Genomic DNA, 15497 nt, shown 5'->3' with positions numbered 1-15497 from the left:
AATAAACTTGGTTATAATTCATTCTATGATAACCAACTTTTTTCTCCATTTTTATTATTACAAAAATTATTTAAAATTTTCCATTCATTGTAAGTAAGTATATATGTACATACTTACATATTATAACAGACACGAGTAAAGTTCTGTATAATATTTATAAGCATATCTTTTCGCGAAAATTATAGGTTATGCTCTAGAACAATATAATACGTAATATTACATGTAATGCGCATAATAAAAAATTTACGAAATACTTTAATAGAAAAAGAATCGTACTGTATAAAAAGTTATTTTTGAATACATTTCTGCTTTAATTTTAATCATTACGTATTACAAAATTGCATCTAAATATGGCGTCTAGTGTCAGCTGTTCATTTGATACAAATCAAATGTGTTTGACGTTAAACGGCAAAAATAATAAACATACGTAGTAGATGTTTAGTGAACTAACTTTTCGCCTTATTATAGTGCAGATACAGTATGAATTTAACGATTAAACAGTGTTACATCACATTAATTTTTATTTAAACTTAGAAATTTAAACATAGAAAAAATATATAAATTGAAAAAATTTATCTTTATAGATATAAACCATAAGGATAAAAAATGGATGTAATGACAAAAGAGTTGCTTGTACCCACAAAATATATAAAAGTAATAGATGGTAGAATTTGTTTAACCATTCATAAAAATTGGCTAACCAGTTTAGTTAACACAGGTCCAATCTCTTTTATTAATCATGAACGATTAAGTGAAGATGAAATTGCAGCTTATCCTACACTTGACGATCTTGGTCCAGACTGGATAAGAATATATGTTAGAGTATGTTAATTTATATAGATAAAGGCACTAATTTCTTCAATTTGTTTTAAATATTTTTTCAGCTATGATGGAATATTTATATAGCTTTTTTTGTCTTTTGTAAGTTATAAATTCAATAATATGGCAATTATGATATATATATATATATATATATATATATATATATTTTATTAATTTTTTCATGCCAGGCACAAGATGAGATTGATTTACATAGATTTCTCATTCACATTCTCATTCAACTTTGATATATGCTAAATTCAATTATGATATTATTAGCTATAATTAAAAGTATTTTCTGTAATCTATATTATTAAAGTCCATAACATTATTAGAAATATATGTGATAATTATTTTAATTCCTAGATTTATGAAAAACAGCATAAATATGCTGTTCCACTCCCAAGAGGAAGGAATATAAATGGAAATACTCATTCAGATCTAACATATTCACAATTAATGCACTATGTTGCAGAAACTAATTATCGAAATTTGTGGAAAGAATGTTATAAAAAGTATTACAGTATGTAATACAATTAATTACTCTAATTATATGTTGGAAAAATAAATTTATTTTTTTGTTTTTATATATACATATATATGTCCATTTTTATTTGTACGTACAGGTCCATGGAATTGCATAGAACATAAAGAACAATACAATATAACTGCTAATGTAAGTGATATATGGATTATGCAAGAAGTATTGCAAAAAATGTATGGTTGTACTTTAGTACAAATACAAAATGGATCAGTGGTATCTGTGTTGCCTGGTACACCAACCGAAATACATTGCAATCTTCTTCCAATACTGTTTGCTATTGAAACTACATCTGCCTTCCTAACATTACATGAGCAAACTGCAGAATATTCTCTCCGTGAGTAAGTACATATTATATATTTCAACTGTGTTTTCTTATTAATTTTGTAATTGATTATCTGTTAATTATTTATTGCTTTTAAAGGTGTGTAATGTACAGTCCTGCTGCTTTAAGTATGAGTCATGGAAAACCATTGTTTTTAATATATCAGCTATTACAATTATCTAGAGATTTACATGATCGGGGTTTAGTATTAGGTGAAATTACCCTTAGTGATATATTACTTATGGATAATTTTACTATTCAGGTTAATATTCACAAGATTTTTATAAATATCTTTTATTAATTTAATTTTCTATTGAAATTATAACTACTTTCCCAGATTTTATTGTTAGGTGTTACCAAAAGTAAGTGACAATATATATATAAAACCTGAAAATGAACATTTCAAAGTTTCTACTAGTCAGGAAATTAAAGTAAAAAGTTTTAATGGCTGTAAAAAGAATTTAGATACAATTTCATCAAATTCTATAGTGCAAGAAAATTTTAAATTTGGAATAAATGCAAATATTGAAAAATTGTGTGAAATGTGGGTGTATAATTGTATTAGTAATTACGATTATTTAACTGCATTGAATAATTTGGCTGGTAGAAGATACGGTGATCCAAGTTGTCATCATGTAATGCCTTGGGTCACAGATTTTACATCAAGATGTGGTGGTAATTGGAGAGATTTGACAAAATCTAAATTTCGATTGAACAAAGGTGACAGACAATTAGATTTAACATTTGATTCACAATCGACTGAAGTATGTATATGAACAATATTTGCCAATTAAATTACTTGATATAATAATTATTTAATTAAATATAATTTCCGTAATATTTGCAGGTGGGGCATCATGTATCCGATGTATTATCAGAAATCACATACTACGTTTATCTTTCTCGTCGCTATAATAAATCTGTCCTTTGTAAATATGTACGATCACAATGGGTGCCAGGTGAATATCCTGCCTCGATACAAAGGTTACATGACTGGAGTCCAGATGAATGTATACCACAATTTTTTACTGATCCTAGAGTTTTTAAGGCAAGATAAAACTAATAAAATTACATAATATAGTTTACATAATATATGTAACTAGGTATAATATGTATATAACTATTTAAAAATTACAGTCCATTCATGAAGATTTGCCAGATTTAGAAATTCCTGGATGGGCAACATCTCCAGAAGATTTTGTTGAAAGACATAGAGAAGCTTTAGAAAGTTTTCATGTTTCTGAAAGATTACATCACTGGATAGATTTAACTTTTGGTTATAAGTAAATATTGCTTGCTTATTCTAACATTGATTGATAACATATGTTAATGTTATTATTATTTATTTTTTTACATTATAGATTATCCGGTTCAGCAGCAGTAAAATCTAAAAACGTCTGTTTGCAACTTGTTGACAATCATACTACTTTAACTAACTCTGGAATTGTTCAACTTTTTACACAACCACATCCTCAGAAAATCATTCCTTCACCTTATTGGTGTAAGATCCCACCTCGATTACGCTCATCTTTCTCAGTTAATAAGTATAGTATGTCTAATATGAGAGTTTCAATTTATTGGTATAATTTTATTTCTTTCTAAAACTAATACAGTAATTTATTATAGAAAGTGATCAATCTGGGAATAGAACTAGTGATGATGAAGGTCATAGTTCTGGACTTGAAGAAGAAGAATTACCAACATCAATTATAAATACATCGAGATCGTCTCCTTTGGTCTTAAGTCGATTATTAAGTCGTTCTCGAGGTTCTTTACTCACTACTGAAGACAATGCTAAACAAGATAAATCTACAAGTCAGACAATAATTCTTCCAAAAGATTATAACCCTGTTACAGCTATTTTGCATGTGGAAACTATGCACGCATTTATGAATAAAGTAAGCTCTCAAGTTTATAAACCGCAATTTGAGTTACACGAGTCATTCACAAATTACAAACAAATTGTGGCTAGTGGACGTATTAAGGAACAACAAATTCTCGGTTGTTTAATTTTGGAAATATTTTTGTCTAATAAATTTCGAGCAACATGGAATGTTGAAAAAGTATCATTTGCAAAAAGACTTGCTACATGCTTAAACATCTTGAAAATGTCGGCTGATAGTCTACCTAAATGTGTAAGAAATGCTGTTGCCTTATTACTTCAAGTTGATATTATACCAAATAGTTACGATATTGATAACATAGAAGTAAGTATTTCTCTAAGCAATTATTATAATAAATATTTAATAATGTTACTTTATATTACGTATTCATCTCTTTCTATATTATATTAATCTATTATATGTTGATTAATAGATTATTAATATATATATATAACATTATAAATTTGTAATATTTTGATTAGATTAAATATAGTTATATAGTATAATAAAATTATATAATATTATGTGATTTTTCAGGTAACTGACATGCCTTTTCGTTACCCAACTATTACACACATGGGTCTACCTCCACCATCTGCACATCAATTTTTACAACCAATACTTTCTGGAAGTTTGTTTCCATTTTCCAAGTATTATAAATATCTGTTTAATATTGTAGAAATGTTACAAGAATATAATAATTTAGTTCGTGAATTAAATTTTATAATGAAGTCTGAAGAAGATATAGATTTTATATGTAAGACAAAAACAAAATTCCTTTGTAAGATCAGTGAATGTAAAGTTAAAGCAATTGCAAGAGAATTAGAACATGTATTGTTTCATACTGGAGTTGCAAGGGAAGCATATTTAGAACTAATAATGCCTCATATACAGCAAGTAATGGAAGAACCATATAGTGCTGTTTTGGCTGCATGGCATTTATTTGATCCTATTGCTAAGTAAGTTATTTATAAATTATAAGATCTTTCGTTCATCTTTATAAATGTTTATAAATCTTTATAAATCTTTATAAATGTTCATCATATAAATATTCATTATAAAATATTATACTTTATAATAAAGTTAAATAGCTTTCTTTGATATATTTGATATTTATAATATTTTAATCTTTTTCTAATTTACTATTTTTTTAATGTATTGTATAATTGGTATTTTTCCAGAGCATTGGGTCCTCGAGATACTGCACAAACATTTCTTTTATCCATTATGAAATTATATGAAAATGGTTCCTTTATAGATAATTTTGCTCATGCTGATATTCTCCCTTCAGGATTAATAGCAAAATTGAAAACCACGCGTTTATATCATAGAAATTTCTTGCTTAAGCTTATGGTAAGGTTGGGTCTACGACGATTTTTGGAAAATTTTATTGCACCTCTTGTGGAAGCAGTTGGAGGCTATAGAGATTATGTGCAAGGATCTTCAACATATATTCATAAAACTGGCAATCTCAAGTAAGAAAAATCAAGTAAAAAACGTTTTTAAATATATAACAATTATATTACAATAAAATAGTTCTAACAAAAATTACATAATTTTAAAAGGAAATTAATTTAAATCAATATATACACAACATGCATATATAGTTAAAGACTTGAGACTTTCACTGCCCAGTATTACAGAATTTGTATACTCGAAGCATCCCGGTGTAAGTTATTCTTAATATTAATATTAACAGCAGTGTATTAATTGACTCCCTATTAAACGTACTATACTAATGTATATATATATACATATATCCATTAATATGAATAGTTTCTGATAAGTTTATTTCCTCTTACAGGAGTTGTGATTTAAGTGGGATATGTAATGATGGAGAAGGAATTTTATCTCCTTTAGATGAGGATTTTTCTGCAGATTCAGAACATAATATTACTTTATCACCTGTACCTATAACTAGTGACTATGCACGTGATATAAATTCAGCTGACAATGACGTCGAGGGTAAGCGATCAAATATAATAAACATACATATATCTAAAAAATTGTGAAAATTTTTATGTACTTTTCTTAATATAGAAGTATTTACAATGGAAACAGAAGAAAGTTCTTGGATATCTTTAAATTCTGGTGCAACATATGATATTGATCTAAATGTTGATTTGAGTTTGAATCTAAATGATGATTTAAATGAAGAGGGAAGTAAAATTTCACCACTGAAATCTGTTAAATCGCCAACAATTCCTATACCAAAAATATCCAATTGTTCCAGTAAATCTCTGACAGAGTTTAGTAATATTGGTTGTCATGTTGGAAGTAAGACTTCTAATGATGAATTTACTTATGGTGGATTTGGCCACCCTACTAATACTTCTGAGGAAACATGTATTATAGGAGTTGAAGAACAAAATTCTGCAATATTAAAAATGGATGATAATAAATCTAGCACTGCAGAACATGAAAATATCCAATTGGATCACACTTATCAAAAATCTACATCAAATGAGTGCACAACCTCTGAAATGAGTGCTGAATCTATTATCTGGTTGTCTCATCGACTTGGTCCTGTGCTTACTGCCCGATATTTATCACGAAATTTATTGAGAATGCTTACATTATGTTACACTGGGAAAGAGAACTTAACAATAACCGATGATACTTCCTTGTCTATTGAAGGTATTCCCTGGAATAAGAAAGTTTTACTTGGTGATCATAATGCTAACAAAGTTTTGGAATGCCTTGCAGCTATTGCAGGTTATTTTATTTGTATAATTTATATATGTAATCACTAACTTAAAGTTCTAAAAATGAAGCTAATTTAAATATTTATATAGGTTTATATGGAGAACAAATTATAGTATTGCAATATTTTGCACACATGGTAGAACTTCTAGCACTGTGTAAAAGAAAATTGACACAAAATTTAGAAGGGGGACTTATTTCATGTTTAACCCTTTTAAACCATATTACACCATATCTTAGTGATGCAGTACTGATGGATATACTTCATGTATGATAAATACTGTACAAGTTATTTTAACACTGTACAGTGCATATTTGACAATATATCCAATTTCCCATTTTCCATTTTAGGAACCAATCGTGAAAGCAATACTGTATCCTACAGTTCGTATATTATCATCTACAAGATTTACTTTTCCCAATGGTATAATCGCACGTTCGATAATGACAGAAAAATGTTTAGAAACTTTATTTATGTTTAGTTTACGATTGGGTAGTGTTATTACAAGAAATCATTTAGCTGTACCTATTCAACGTTTTTTTTTAGCATTTGATAAATCATTTAATCAAGATGTTACAGAAAATGTTAAGGATGAGATTCACCAAAAAACAATAAGTGAGCACTTTATAAGGTACGTATTACGTTACATACTTTAATATTATTTGAAACATAACAAATACATAAACATATGAGAGAATCATATGTTTTACTATAATAAAAGTATAATATATGGATATATATATTTTCATAGTGTAAAGATTTTAAATGAAGATAATAGAGATATTCTGGGACCTCAAACAAATTTTAATCAAGATGTTGCTGATTCTTATTCTCCCCCAGTTGTAGAAAATATAGATGCCTCTGATTCTCAAAAGAATAAGGTAATTGAAGATATTATTTAATAAATTTTTGTATTAATAGTTACTGCAGTTTATTAGATATCCAACATATATTTAGGCACTTGAAGAACTAAAAGCTGTATTTACAACAGAATTTGCTCATAAAACATATATGCTCTTTTATAAATGTATTGATAGTGAAGTAATGGAACAAATACTTAAAAATCATGAACATATACGCAATTTATGTCATAAATATGAGCAAGAAACAAAAACGACTTTTAACACTGGTATGTTCTATATTATATTCCATTTATTTTTACTTCCCTCTGTTTACAGTTTTTATAGATTTTTTTACTTAAGGTCTTTAACTTAATATATCTTTCAATTCTTTTAAAGATGATAACAAGTATAATACATCATACAGCAATTATAATGTAACAGGAAATACGGAAATAAAAAATAAAGATGCAGTTAATTTTGAAAATATATCAGTTGTGGGAAATAGGTTTGCTGTGCAAACGAATGAAGTCGGGGATTATGTTACTTCAGAAAACATAATATCTAATCGTGAAGCAAATTGTTCTTTATCAAATGGAAGACAGTTACGAGGAAATTGGTTAGCATATTGGGAACATGAAATTGGAAGATCAGAAAAAGATACAGCATTTAACATAAAACAAATAAAACTCCAAACTTTTAGCGGTCATACTAATAGTATTAGATGCCTATATGTGTTAGATAATGAGAATAGTTTTATGAGTGGAGGAAGAGATAAGACTGTGAAGTTATGGAGTTTAAGAAGTCAGGTAAAATTATACGTATGTTATACCAATCCTAAACGTATGCAACATAATTCTAAAATCGTGATACATCTGAAATGGAGGTGACTTCTTACGTGAAAGTAAGTTAAAAACATAGAATAAAGCCTTTTTTATATTTTCAACCTACTTTTACATTAGAAATCATTTTCTTTTTGCTTGTACTATGACTTTGGAATAATGGCAAGAGAAAGACAAACAGACAGAGAAATCTTTCATAATAAAAGAAATTTAAAAAAGAAAAAAAAAATTATTAAAAACAAAGGAAATTAAAATAATAAGGTTATATCAATCAATGTATAAAATTTTATAATAACTGAATATTAGTGCTTTTCAATATAAAAATCTTATATTATTAGATATAGAGATATATATTTTATATATAAAAAGAGTTTACAATTAAGTAGCATATTTTATTAATAGGGGGATGGAAACACTGTTACATCTTGTCAGTATACTTATACTGGACATAAAAAGTCGATCCTTGCCCTTACATTCCTAGAATCTTTACGATATGTAGTTACCTGTGATGGCACAATTCATTGCTGGGATCCTTTTATGGGTTCCCTTCTTGGATGTCCAGAAAGCTCACGTCCAGTCCCTGTAAATACACTAGCTGCAAGTCCTCCCCCATGTACAACTTTACTTGTGGGTACAACTGATATTACTCTGAGAGTTATTGATTGTAGAACATTTCAGTATGTAAATGAAATGAAAGTAAGTATTATCATATTAAGTATGCCATTATAAGCTATTTAATAAAATAATTATTATTTCCTTTTTCTTCAGGTATCTGTAAATCCAACAGGTTTGATTCGATGTATTGCAGTAGCACCTAGTGGTTATTGGGTAGCATTGGGTCAAGCATCAGGTTTTTTAACAATTTTAGATATTCGTACTGGACTTATTATTGCATCTTGGAAAGGCCATGAATGTGAAGTGTGTTATTTCTAAAACACGATCATAAAAATATTCAATATAGAAATACTTAATCGCTCTTCTTTCAGATATTACAATTAGAGGCAATTAATGAAACTACATTAATTAGTTCTTCACTAGATGAAACTATTGCCGTATGGAGTGCACTAGATGGAAAACTAAAATTTCATATGAAGTAAAATAAGATGTTATCTTTTATTACATTATCAAAGTTGTCGTTTTGAACTTAAATATATCCGAATAAAAAAATAAATTTCATATTTTTAATTTTTAGGGGCTCTACAGAACCAGTTCATTGCATGACTACGTATGAACAAGAATTAGTTATAGGAACAACTGCAAATCGGATAGGAGTTTACACATCCATAGAAACAACAGCTTCATTTTCATCATCAAAATTAAAGTCTGATACTTTCAAAGGTCTCCTTACGACAATGGCGGTTCTCCCTCTTAATAGATTATTGTTATTAGGTGCAGATAATGGTGGAATAACATTAATTTGTTAAATGCTATATATACATATGATCTTTAAATATAAATTAATATATATACATAAATTTAATAATTTAAATATACAATTTTACAAATTCAGTTAAAGCATTAATGTCTATTCATCATTTTTTAAAAAGATGTAGTATACTATATACAAAATTAAGTAATTTCATCTTTTATGACATAGCATAATGAAAAAATTTTATACATAGGTTATGTCTGTTCTTGTTCCAATTACTTTTAAAGCAAGTTCAGGGGACATTTTATAGATACCAAGGTCTGCTAGAATCTCGTTTCCAGCAAGTTCGTCCTCATTGTTCAGAGCTTCAATCAGTAACATCGCTGAACCTAACATGATATTTAATAAAATGCATGCTTCTTTAATCCTGAAATATTTGGACAATTAGATGTACAGAATATTAAACATATGTGTATACTACATAGTGTAAGGAAAGAAAGTATGTTTGAAACAAAATATACAAATTTCTTATACTAATAAAATAAAATAAACAATATAGCGCAATAAATTTGTAATTTGTCAGATTTAAGTATTAAAGAATTAAAATGTTTTCAAAAGAAATTTGCATATTCAGATATTTCATGTTCTCTCTCTCTCTCACATACACACACACACACTCCTCCCTCTCCACTCTATAGATAATATCATAATTATCTGTTACTTACAAAGGAAAATATGATTCTGGTTCACTAATATATAGGCCAAATAATGGAAACAAATTTCTGAAAATGTCATATTGTAATTGTTCAGCTCCACCCATGTTAAAATGATTTACTAAAACAACTTCTTCTAAAATAAACTGTAATAAAAAATATCTATTTGTATAATTACTTAATATAACGTTAGTTTTTAAAATAATTTTATGATTTATATCTAACTTGATCGAATTGTGAAGCTAAAGTTTTCCAAGCTTGCTGAAATAGTGGCAAAGCAAGTGTGTTGTGCAACAGATTAAGTTGTGTTGCTAATTCTTGAAACATGGAATAGCCACTTGGTGTCACGGACAAAGAAACAATTTCTTTAGTAGACTGCATTGCAAACCATCTGTAGAAAATATGATCTAAATTAATTTTATATTCCTAGAAATTCTATATGTAACTTTGTATATGTAATTATACATAATGAAATACTTAATATTTATGTACGTTTATATATAAATATTTAAAAAATTAACATGATACAAAATAATGTTAAAAAAGAACTTTATCTGTTACTATAATGAATAGTTAACTTATTTAAAATTATAATTTAGAAAAATGTGCTACTTGTCTTAATCACATTATTCTTACTTTCATATTTAATGTTCCATTATTGTTAATCATTATTAACATTTAACATTATAATGTAAGAGACATAATAATTAAAAATCAATTTTCTTACTAAATCTAAATTTAAAAAATACAGAGTAAAAGATTTAGTGTCAATATAAAAAAAAATATCCAATTATTAAAACCCTAAACTTCTCTACAATGAACATTTTTTTACTTCATACATAAATATTAAACTGTTATTTTTACATATATAATAATATATAAATAAATTTGGTATTGAACATCCGTACTTGTCTGTTCTATATGGTCTGCTTTTTGCTTTTACATCTAAAGATACAGAATCACTAATTTCATTTATTAATTTATTTTCTAATCTTCTTAAGAGAGCAACAGCTTCATCAAATACAGAACCTTCAACTTCTCCTACGTTTGTAGTAATATCATTTCCTTTCAACGTAGCAGTTTCAACCGTTTCAAATTGTTGCTTGAAGAAGTATAATTGCAAAAAATGCTAGAAATAAGAAATTAGATAATATGTCAGAAATATCTCTCTGAAACATGTATTTTATATATAAAATACTTACTACTGTTACACCCCACTCTTCTAAAACAGTTGCCACATAATGTAATGTATTAAGAATACATGGCATAAGAGATGTTAAAGGATCTTCATAATTTTCATGTAATAATTGAAGCAATCTTACTCTCCAGTCATCAATTAATTCTAATTGTAGTTCAAGAAACTGTAACCTGTTGTTTGTATTTCATACAATTAAGTAATTAGTTATTAATTAATAATTCGATTATTTTAATTACTGATGAATTGTATAAATGTTTTTATAGATTTCTAATATAAAAAGTAAAAATAAAAAATTCAGATACATGTTCAAAAATTTTATCTCAATAGTTTTTGTTTGAAACATTTCTCAAGATATTCAAGATACTTTCCAAGTATGTACTTACATATGTATATATATAATTGCACAATATAATTTTATTGTATAAATGATCGTATATATTATCCATTTACCTGTGCCCTGGTTGAGGTAAATGCTTATACCTATCAGAAATTGTGGTGAGAAGTGTTAGAAAAGCATCTGCACATTCAGTTACTTTCATATCATCAGTATCAGAGCTTGATAATTTATCCCAAGCTGTATTTGAACTCAAAATAGCATCCATTTTTTCGGTTGCATCTGATAATATAATATGAATAAAATGTTTCAAACCATTTTAATAAAAAGTTGATTTAACATTTCATATGAAATTATAATACATTAAATTAATGATTCCTTAAATAAAAAAACATTTTATAACATTACATTTCTTTTCCATGTTAATCCACTTTACAAAAATATGAGCTTGTGTAAGTACAAAAACAGTAGCTGGCTGAGTTGAAGGATAAAATAATGTCTCTCTCAATTCCCGTTCAAAACCTAAAGCTTCATCAACCAAATGAGCAAATAAGGCATCATCGTACTGTACTATCGATAATTCAGAATGGAGTTTTTCAACTGCTAATTGTATTAAAGCTCGCATGAACTCGACCTATAACGACAGAATAATATATACAAAATTTTATTCTATGTTTCAATGTATAAATAACAATAAAAACAATGTATATTCAATTGTATATTACCTTCATATCTATATAATTAAGACCTATTGAATTTGCAGCAGGTTGTACATTTTTCTGGACCCACTGAACATGATCTTTAATCCAAGTTAATATTTGAGTAAAGAACCATTCAGGTTTATCTTGGCGATTTGTTAACTTAGAACCTGTGAAATGATATATAAATCTTTGTCTAAGTGGCCGTACTAACAATGAAATTGGTAAACTCACAGGAGTAAAATCAGTTAATAAAACTGATGTTACCACAGACTTTGCAGATTCTTCTCTATACATTTAGTTAAAGATGAAATATATCTATTCCAACAACATAGATAAAGTTAATAAAATATGAAAATAAAATTTGTGCTTTCTAAGGATACGGTAACTGTAAGTGCAATAAATATTCTGTAAGTATCTTAAATTTTATTAATGTTTCTGGCATAGGAGTATGTAATGTATTTGCATTACTGCCACAAAAAGGCCATTTTAATGTTTTTAGTATATCATTATATTCTCTGAAAATTATTATTATGTATAATTAATCACATACGTAAATACATATATACATATTGCATACTTGGACAATTTATCCTTTATAAGGTTATGCCAAAAGTGAAGAGTTTCTTTGACATAATTTTGGAGATAATGACAATTTGATGATCGTAGTTGACAACTAATATTTGTAAGGTCCGCATATAATGAAATAGTTGATTCGTCATCACCGTTTGTTAAAGATACTTGTATTTCATCACTAAAATCATAATCTTTTAAAGTTTTAAATAATTGTAAAATATAAATAGTTGAATAATAGTTTACCTAATATTTTCAACATATTTTATGAAATTTAGATATGATAAAGATTTATCCAAATAACTTATAACATCAATAATTTTTTGCATTTCGAAACTTTTATCATTTTCTTGCATTGTTTCTTGTATGTTACCTCTGAAATCTGCAGAATTTTTTTCCAATTGTTGAAATTCAATACTAATTTTTTCAACACTTTCTATAACTGCCTTTACTTTTGACGGAGCTTCAGTCGATGCCATTGATAACTAAAAATTTAAAAGACCAATAACTAAAAACATCTTTTGCACTATGTTTGCGAAGATATGTAAAAGTATATATTATCTTTGGCAAAGTCCTAAAATAATAATATATTTTTAAAAACATACCGACTTTTCAATTTCATTTTTCTGTGCATTAAGGGATTGATGAAATTCGTATATTTTATTAAGCCCTTCCAGATCATTTCCTAATTCCATATTAAATTTTTGTATAATTGTTTCCTTTGTATCAACCATAATGTTACACTGTAAATATTCTACAATATGTACATTAAAAGTTTGACAGTTTAAGGTTATGATACTTAATTTTGTGACACATGTATGTGTACTTAAATACGCTACTATACCGATTATGATTTAGAACAATTCATAGCAATTTTTCACAGTTTTATTGTTTTCATTTACTTCAAGCCAATTGTTATTTTAATTCATAATTAATGTCATGCTTTCATTTGACAATTGAGGCTATTCAAAAATATTATTTAATAAGTGCAAGTATTTTAGTTTGCTATGTTTTAAACATTTGATGTTATTATTTCTAAATTTGTAAAACATCATTTATATATATATGTATATACATATTTATAGGTTATAACATTTTATTTACATAAAATAAAATCTATTATTGAATTGTCAAAAATATTGTACTGCAATAAAAATTTGTCTTTATGTAATGTATGATGCACATGTTATTATACATACATATGTATGCATATATATAGAACTTGGTAGAAGTTAAAGCTTTTTCTTCTAGATTGTTCCAGATTATTTAATTTAATAAATATATTAAATATTTTGTAATAAAAGTTTTTCCATGTTTTGTGACTATTTCATAATTTTGCAAATATTATGATATGTTTAATTTACTTCTGATATTATAATCGGTTCTGCTTTTGGTTTTTTAATAATTTCTCTTCGTGTCATGAATTTTTAAAAGAATTGTTATATCATTTTCTTCCATTTATCTTCCATTAGGAAATGAATAGTTTTATTAGGGAACCAATTATTTCACTTTTTTTATCTCATGGAAATGTTTTTATTTTATACAACATACTCAAATTTATATATAATTATCAATTAAATCCATTTTATAAAACATGAAATGTACTTCAAATTCAAATACTCGAGTTCACAAGAAAAATAAGATAAGTACGTACCTAAATATACTATGATAAAGGTTTTACACCTGTTTAAAAAGAAATATTACTCCGACTGTGATGCGAAACTTAGAAGAATAAAAAGATTTATGTACAAATTATATTATTAAAATACGTGAAAGACTACAGTATGGACTAGAATGGAAGTTTCGCTTTTTGTATTTAGTCAATAACTATTTTCGCTTCAATAAAACATCAATATGCAAAGTATTTACTATTTTATGGTAAATGCCTACATTTCACATACAATTCAATACAAAGTGATTCTTAGAAGTTACGATCACCTTAGTGTATAATTACTAAATCATGTGCCACACGTAGTCACTAATTACTACTTTACCTATATCCTTTTTTCTAATTAAGAAAGAATAAAAAGGAACTTCGATAAAAATATAATAAATAGTAGAATATATAGTGCGCATAAAAATATTTTATAACATAAAATGTCGCAAATAACGTCTGGACGGAAATTAATTTTAATTTAAATCAGATACAGAAATATTTAATATAATCAATTAGTCACCATTTGAATCGCGTATAGTTAATTCTTCCGTTATTTGTCTTTCATTATTTATGATCAATAAAGAATTGCCATTCGATGTCCGATCTGATAGAAATCATTTGTAGAAAATATCGATTGATTAACCTAATTGAAAAATTATCATATTTCACGACAATATCAAGATTTTATATAAAAAAATCTTTTAGTGTTAAGCTTAATATGATAATAGATTGTATATCATAAGTGCATCTAGTATCACCTAGTAAATTTCAAGTCGTTTTCAAAGGGTAAGAGGCATTTTTATATCAAATTTGTCTGAAACGAAAGAGACATTAGGCGCCTAGTGTAAGTATAGGCACCTACTCACACTTATCCTATTCATCTACTCTTTAAAACAGAATACTAATTCTTTTTAAATTGGAGGCTAATCCTTTTTAGGAGTTAGATGAAGTAATTTACTAAATGACGTGTAAAAAATTTTTGAAAAAATTGCAATTGATCGG

General features: G+C 26.8%; 2 protein-coding genes and 1 long non-coding RNA gene across 5 annotated transcripts; 1 reads left to right on the top strand and 2 right to left on the bottom strand.

Annotated features, from left to right (window-relative positions):
- Positions 1-318: 318 nt before the first annotated feature.
- On the top strand, positions 319-9460 carry LOC132907350 (WD repeat-containing protein 81). 3 transcript variants are annotated; one of them, XM_060960366.1, is made up of 24 exons: positions 320-478; positions 585-822; positions 1186-1342; positions 1446-1701; positions 1785-1947; positions 2036-2449; positions 2533-2733; positions 2823-2968; positions 3047-3234; positions 3312-3892; positions 4106-4527; positions 4750-5043; positions 5373-5533; positions 5609-6283; positions 6364-6539; positions 6623-6695; positions 6819-6903; positions 7024-7153; positions 7230-7401; positions 7511-7920; positions 8356-8649; positions 8722-8871; positions 8940-9046; positions 9146-9460. In XM_060960366.1, exons 2-24 carry the CDS (start codon positions 607-609, stop codon positions 9375-9377), a joined length of 5703 nt encoding a protein of 1900 aa, XP_060816349.1. In that variant the 5' UTR covers positions 320-478; positions 585-606; the 3' UTR covers positions 9378-9460. The 3 variants fall into 3 exon arrangements, with proteins under 3 accessions (XP_060816348.1, XP_060816349.1, XP_060816347.1); XM_060960365.1 differs by having other exon boundaries at positions 319-478; positions 6623-6903; positions 7556-7920; XM_060960364.1 differs by having other exon boundaries at positions 6623-6903.
- On the bottom strand, positions 8260-8743 carry LOC132907353 (uncharacterized). The gene is made up of 2 exons (XR_009658156.1): positions 8601-8743; positions 8260-8533 (listed from the first exon to the last, which is right to left on the bottom strand). It is a non-coding gene; the product is annotated as an uncharacterized LOC132907353 (long non-coding RNA).
- On the bottom strand, positions 9399-13857 carry LOC132907352 (RAD50-interacting protein 1). The gene is made up of 12 exons (XM_060960368.1): positions 13444-13857; positions 13085-13323; positions 12846-13019; positions 12649-12783; positions 12293-12554; positions 11976-12201; positions 11684-11849; positions 11238-11403; positions 10944-11164; positions 10261-10426; positions 10048-10181; positions 9399-9749 (listed from the first exon to the last, which is right to left on the bottom strand). Exons 1-12 carry the CDS (start codon positions 13570-13572, stop codon positions 9566-9568), a joined length of 2202 nt encoding a protein of 733 aa, XP_060816351.1. The 5' UTR covers positions 13573-13857; the 3' UTR covers positions 9399-9565.
- Positions 13858-15497: the final 1640 nt, after the last annotated feature.

The sequence above is a fragment of the Bombus pascuorum genome, chromosome 5, assembly GCF_905332965.1.
Source record: "Bombus pascuorum chromosome 5, iyBomPasc1.1, whole genome shotgun sequence".
NCBI lineage: Eukaryota > Metazoa > Arthropoda > Insecta > Hymenoptera > Apidae > Bombus > Bombus pascuorum.
This window is presented reverse-complemented; position numbering and strand designations above follow the sequence as displayed.

Coding starts and splice junctions, on each gene's coding strand:
- LOC132907352 (XM_060960368.1), bottom strand. CDS start 13,572: ATGGTTGATACAAAGGAAACAATTATACAAAAATTTAATATGGAATTA. Junction 11,850..11,975: donor GATTAACATGGAAAAGAAAT/GTAATGTTATAA, acceptor TTATATTATCAG/ATGCAACCGAAAAAATGGAT. Junction 11,404..11,683: donor TTACCTCAACCAGGGCACAG/GTAAATGGATAA, acceptor TACAAACAACAG/GTTACAGTTTCTTGAACTAC.
- LOC132907350 (XM_060960364.1), top strand. CDS start 607: ATGGATGTAATGACAAAAGAGTTGCTTGTACCCACAAAATATATAAAA. Junction 1,948..2,035: donor TGGATAATTTTACTATTCAG/GTTAATATTCAC, acceptor TTTTATTGTTAG/GTGTTACCAAAAGTAAGTGA. Junction 5,534..5,608: donor AGCTGACAATGACGTCGAGG/GTAAGCGATCAA, acceptor TTCTTAATATAG/AAGTATTTACAATGGAAACA.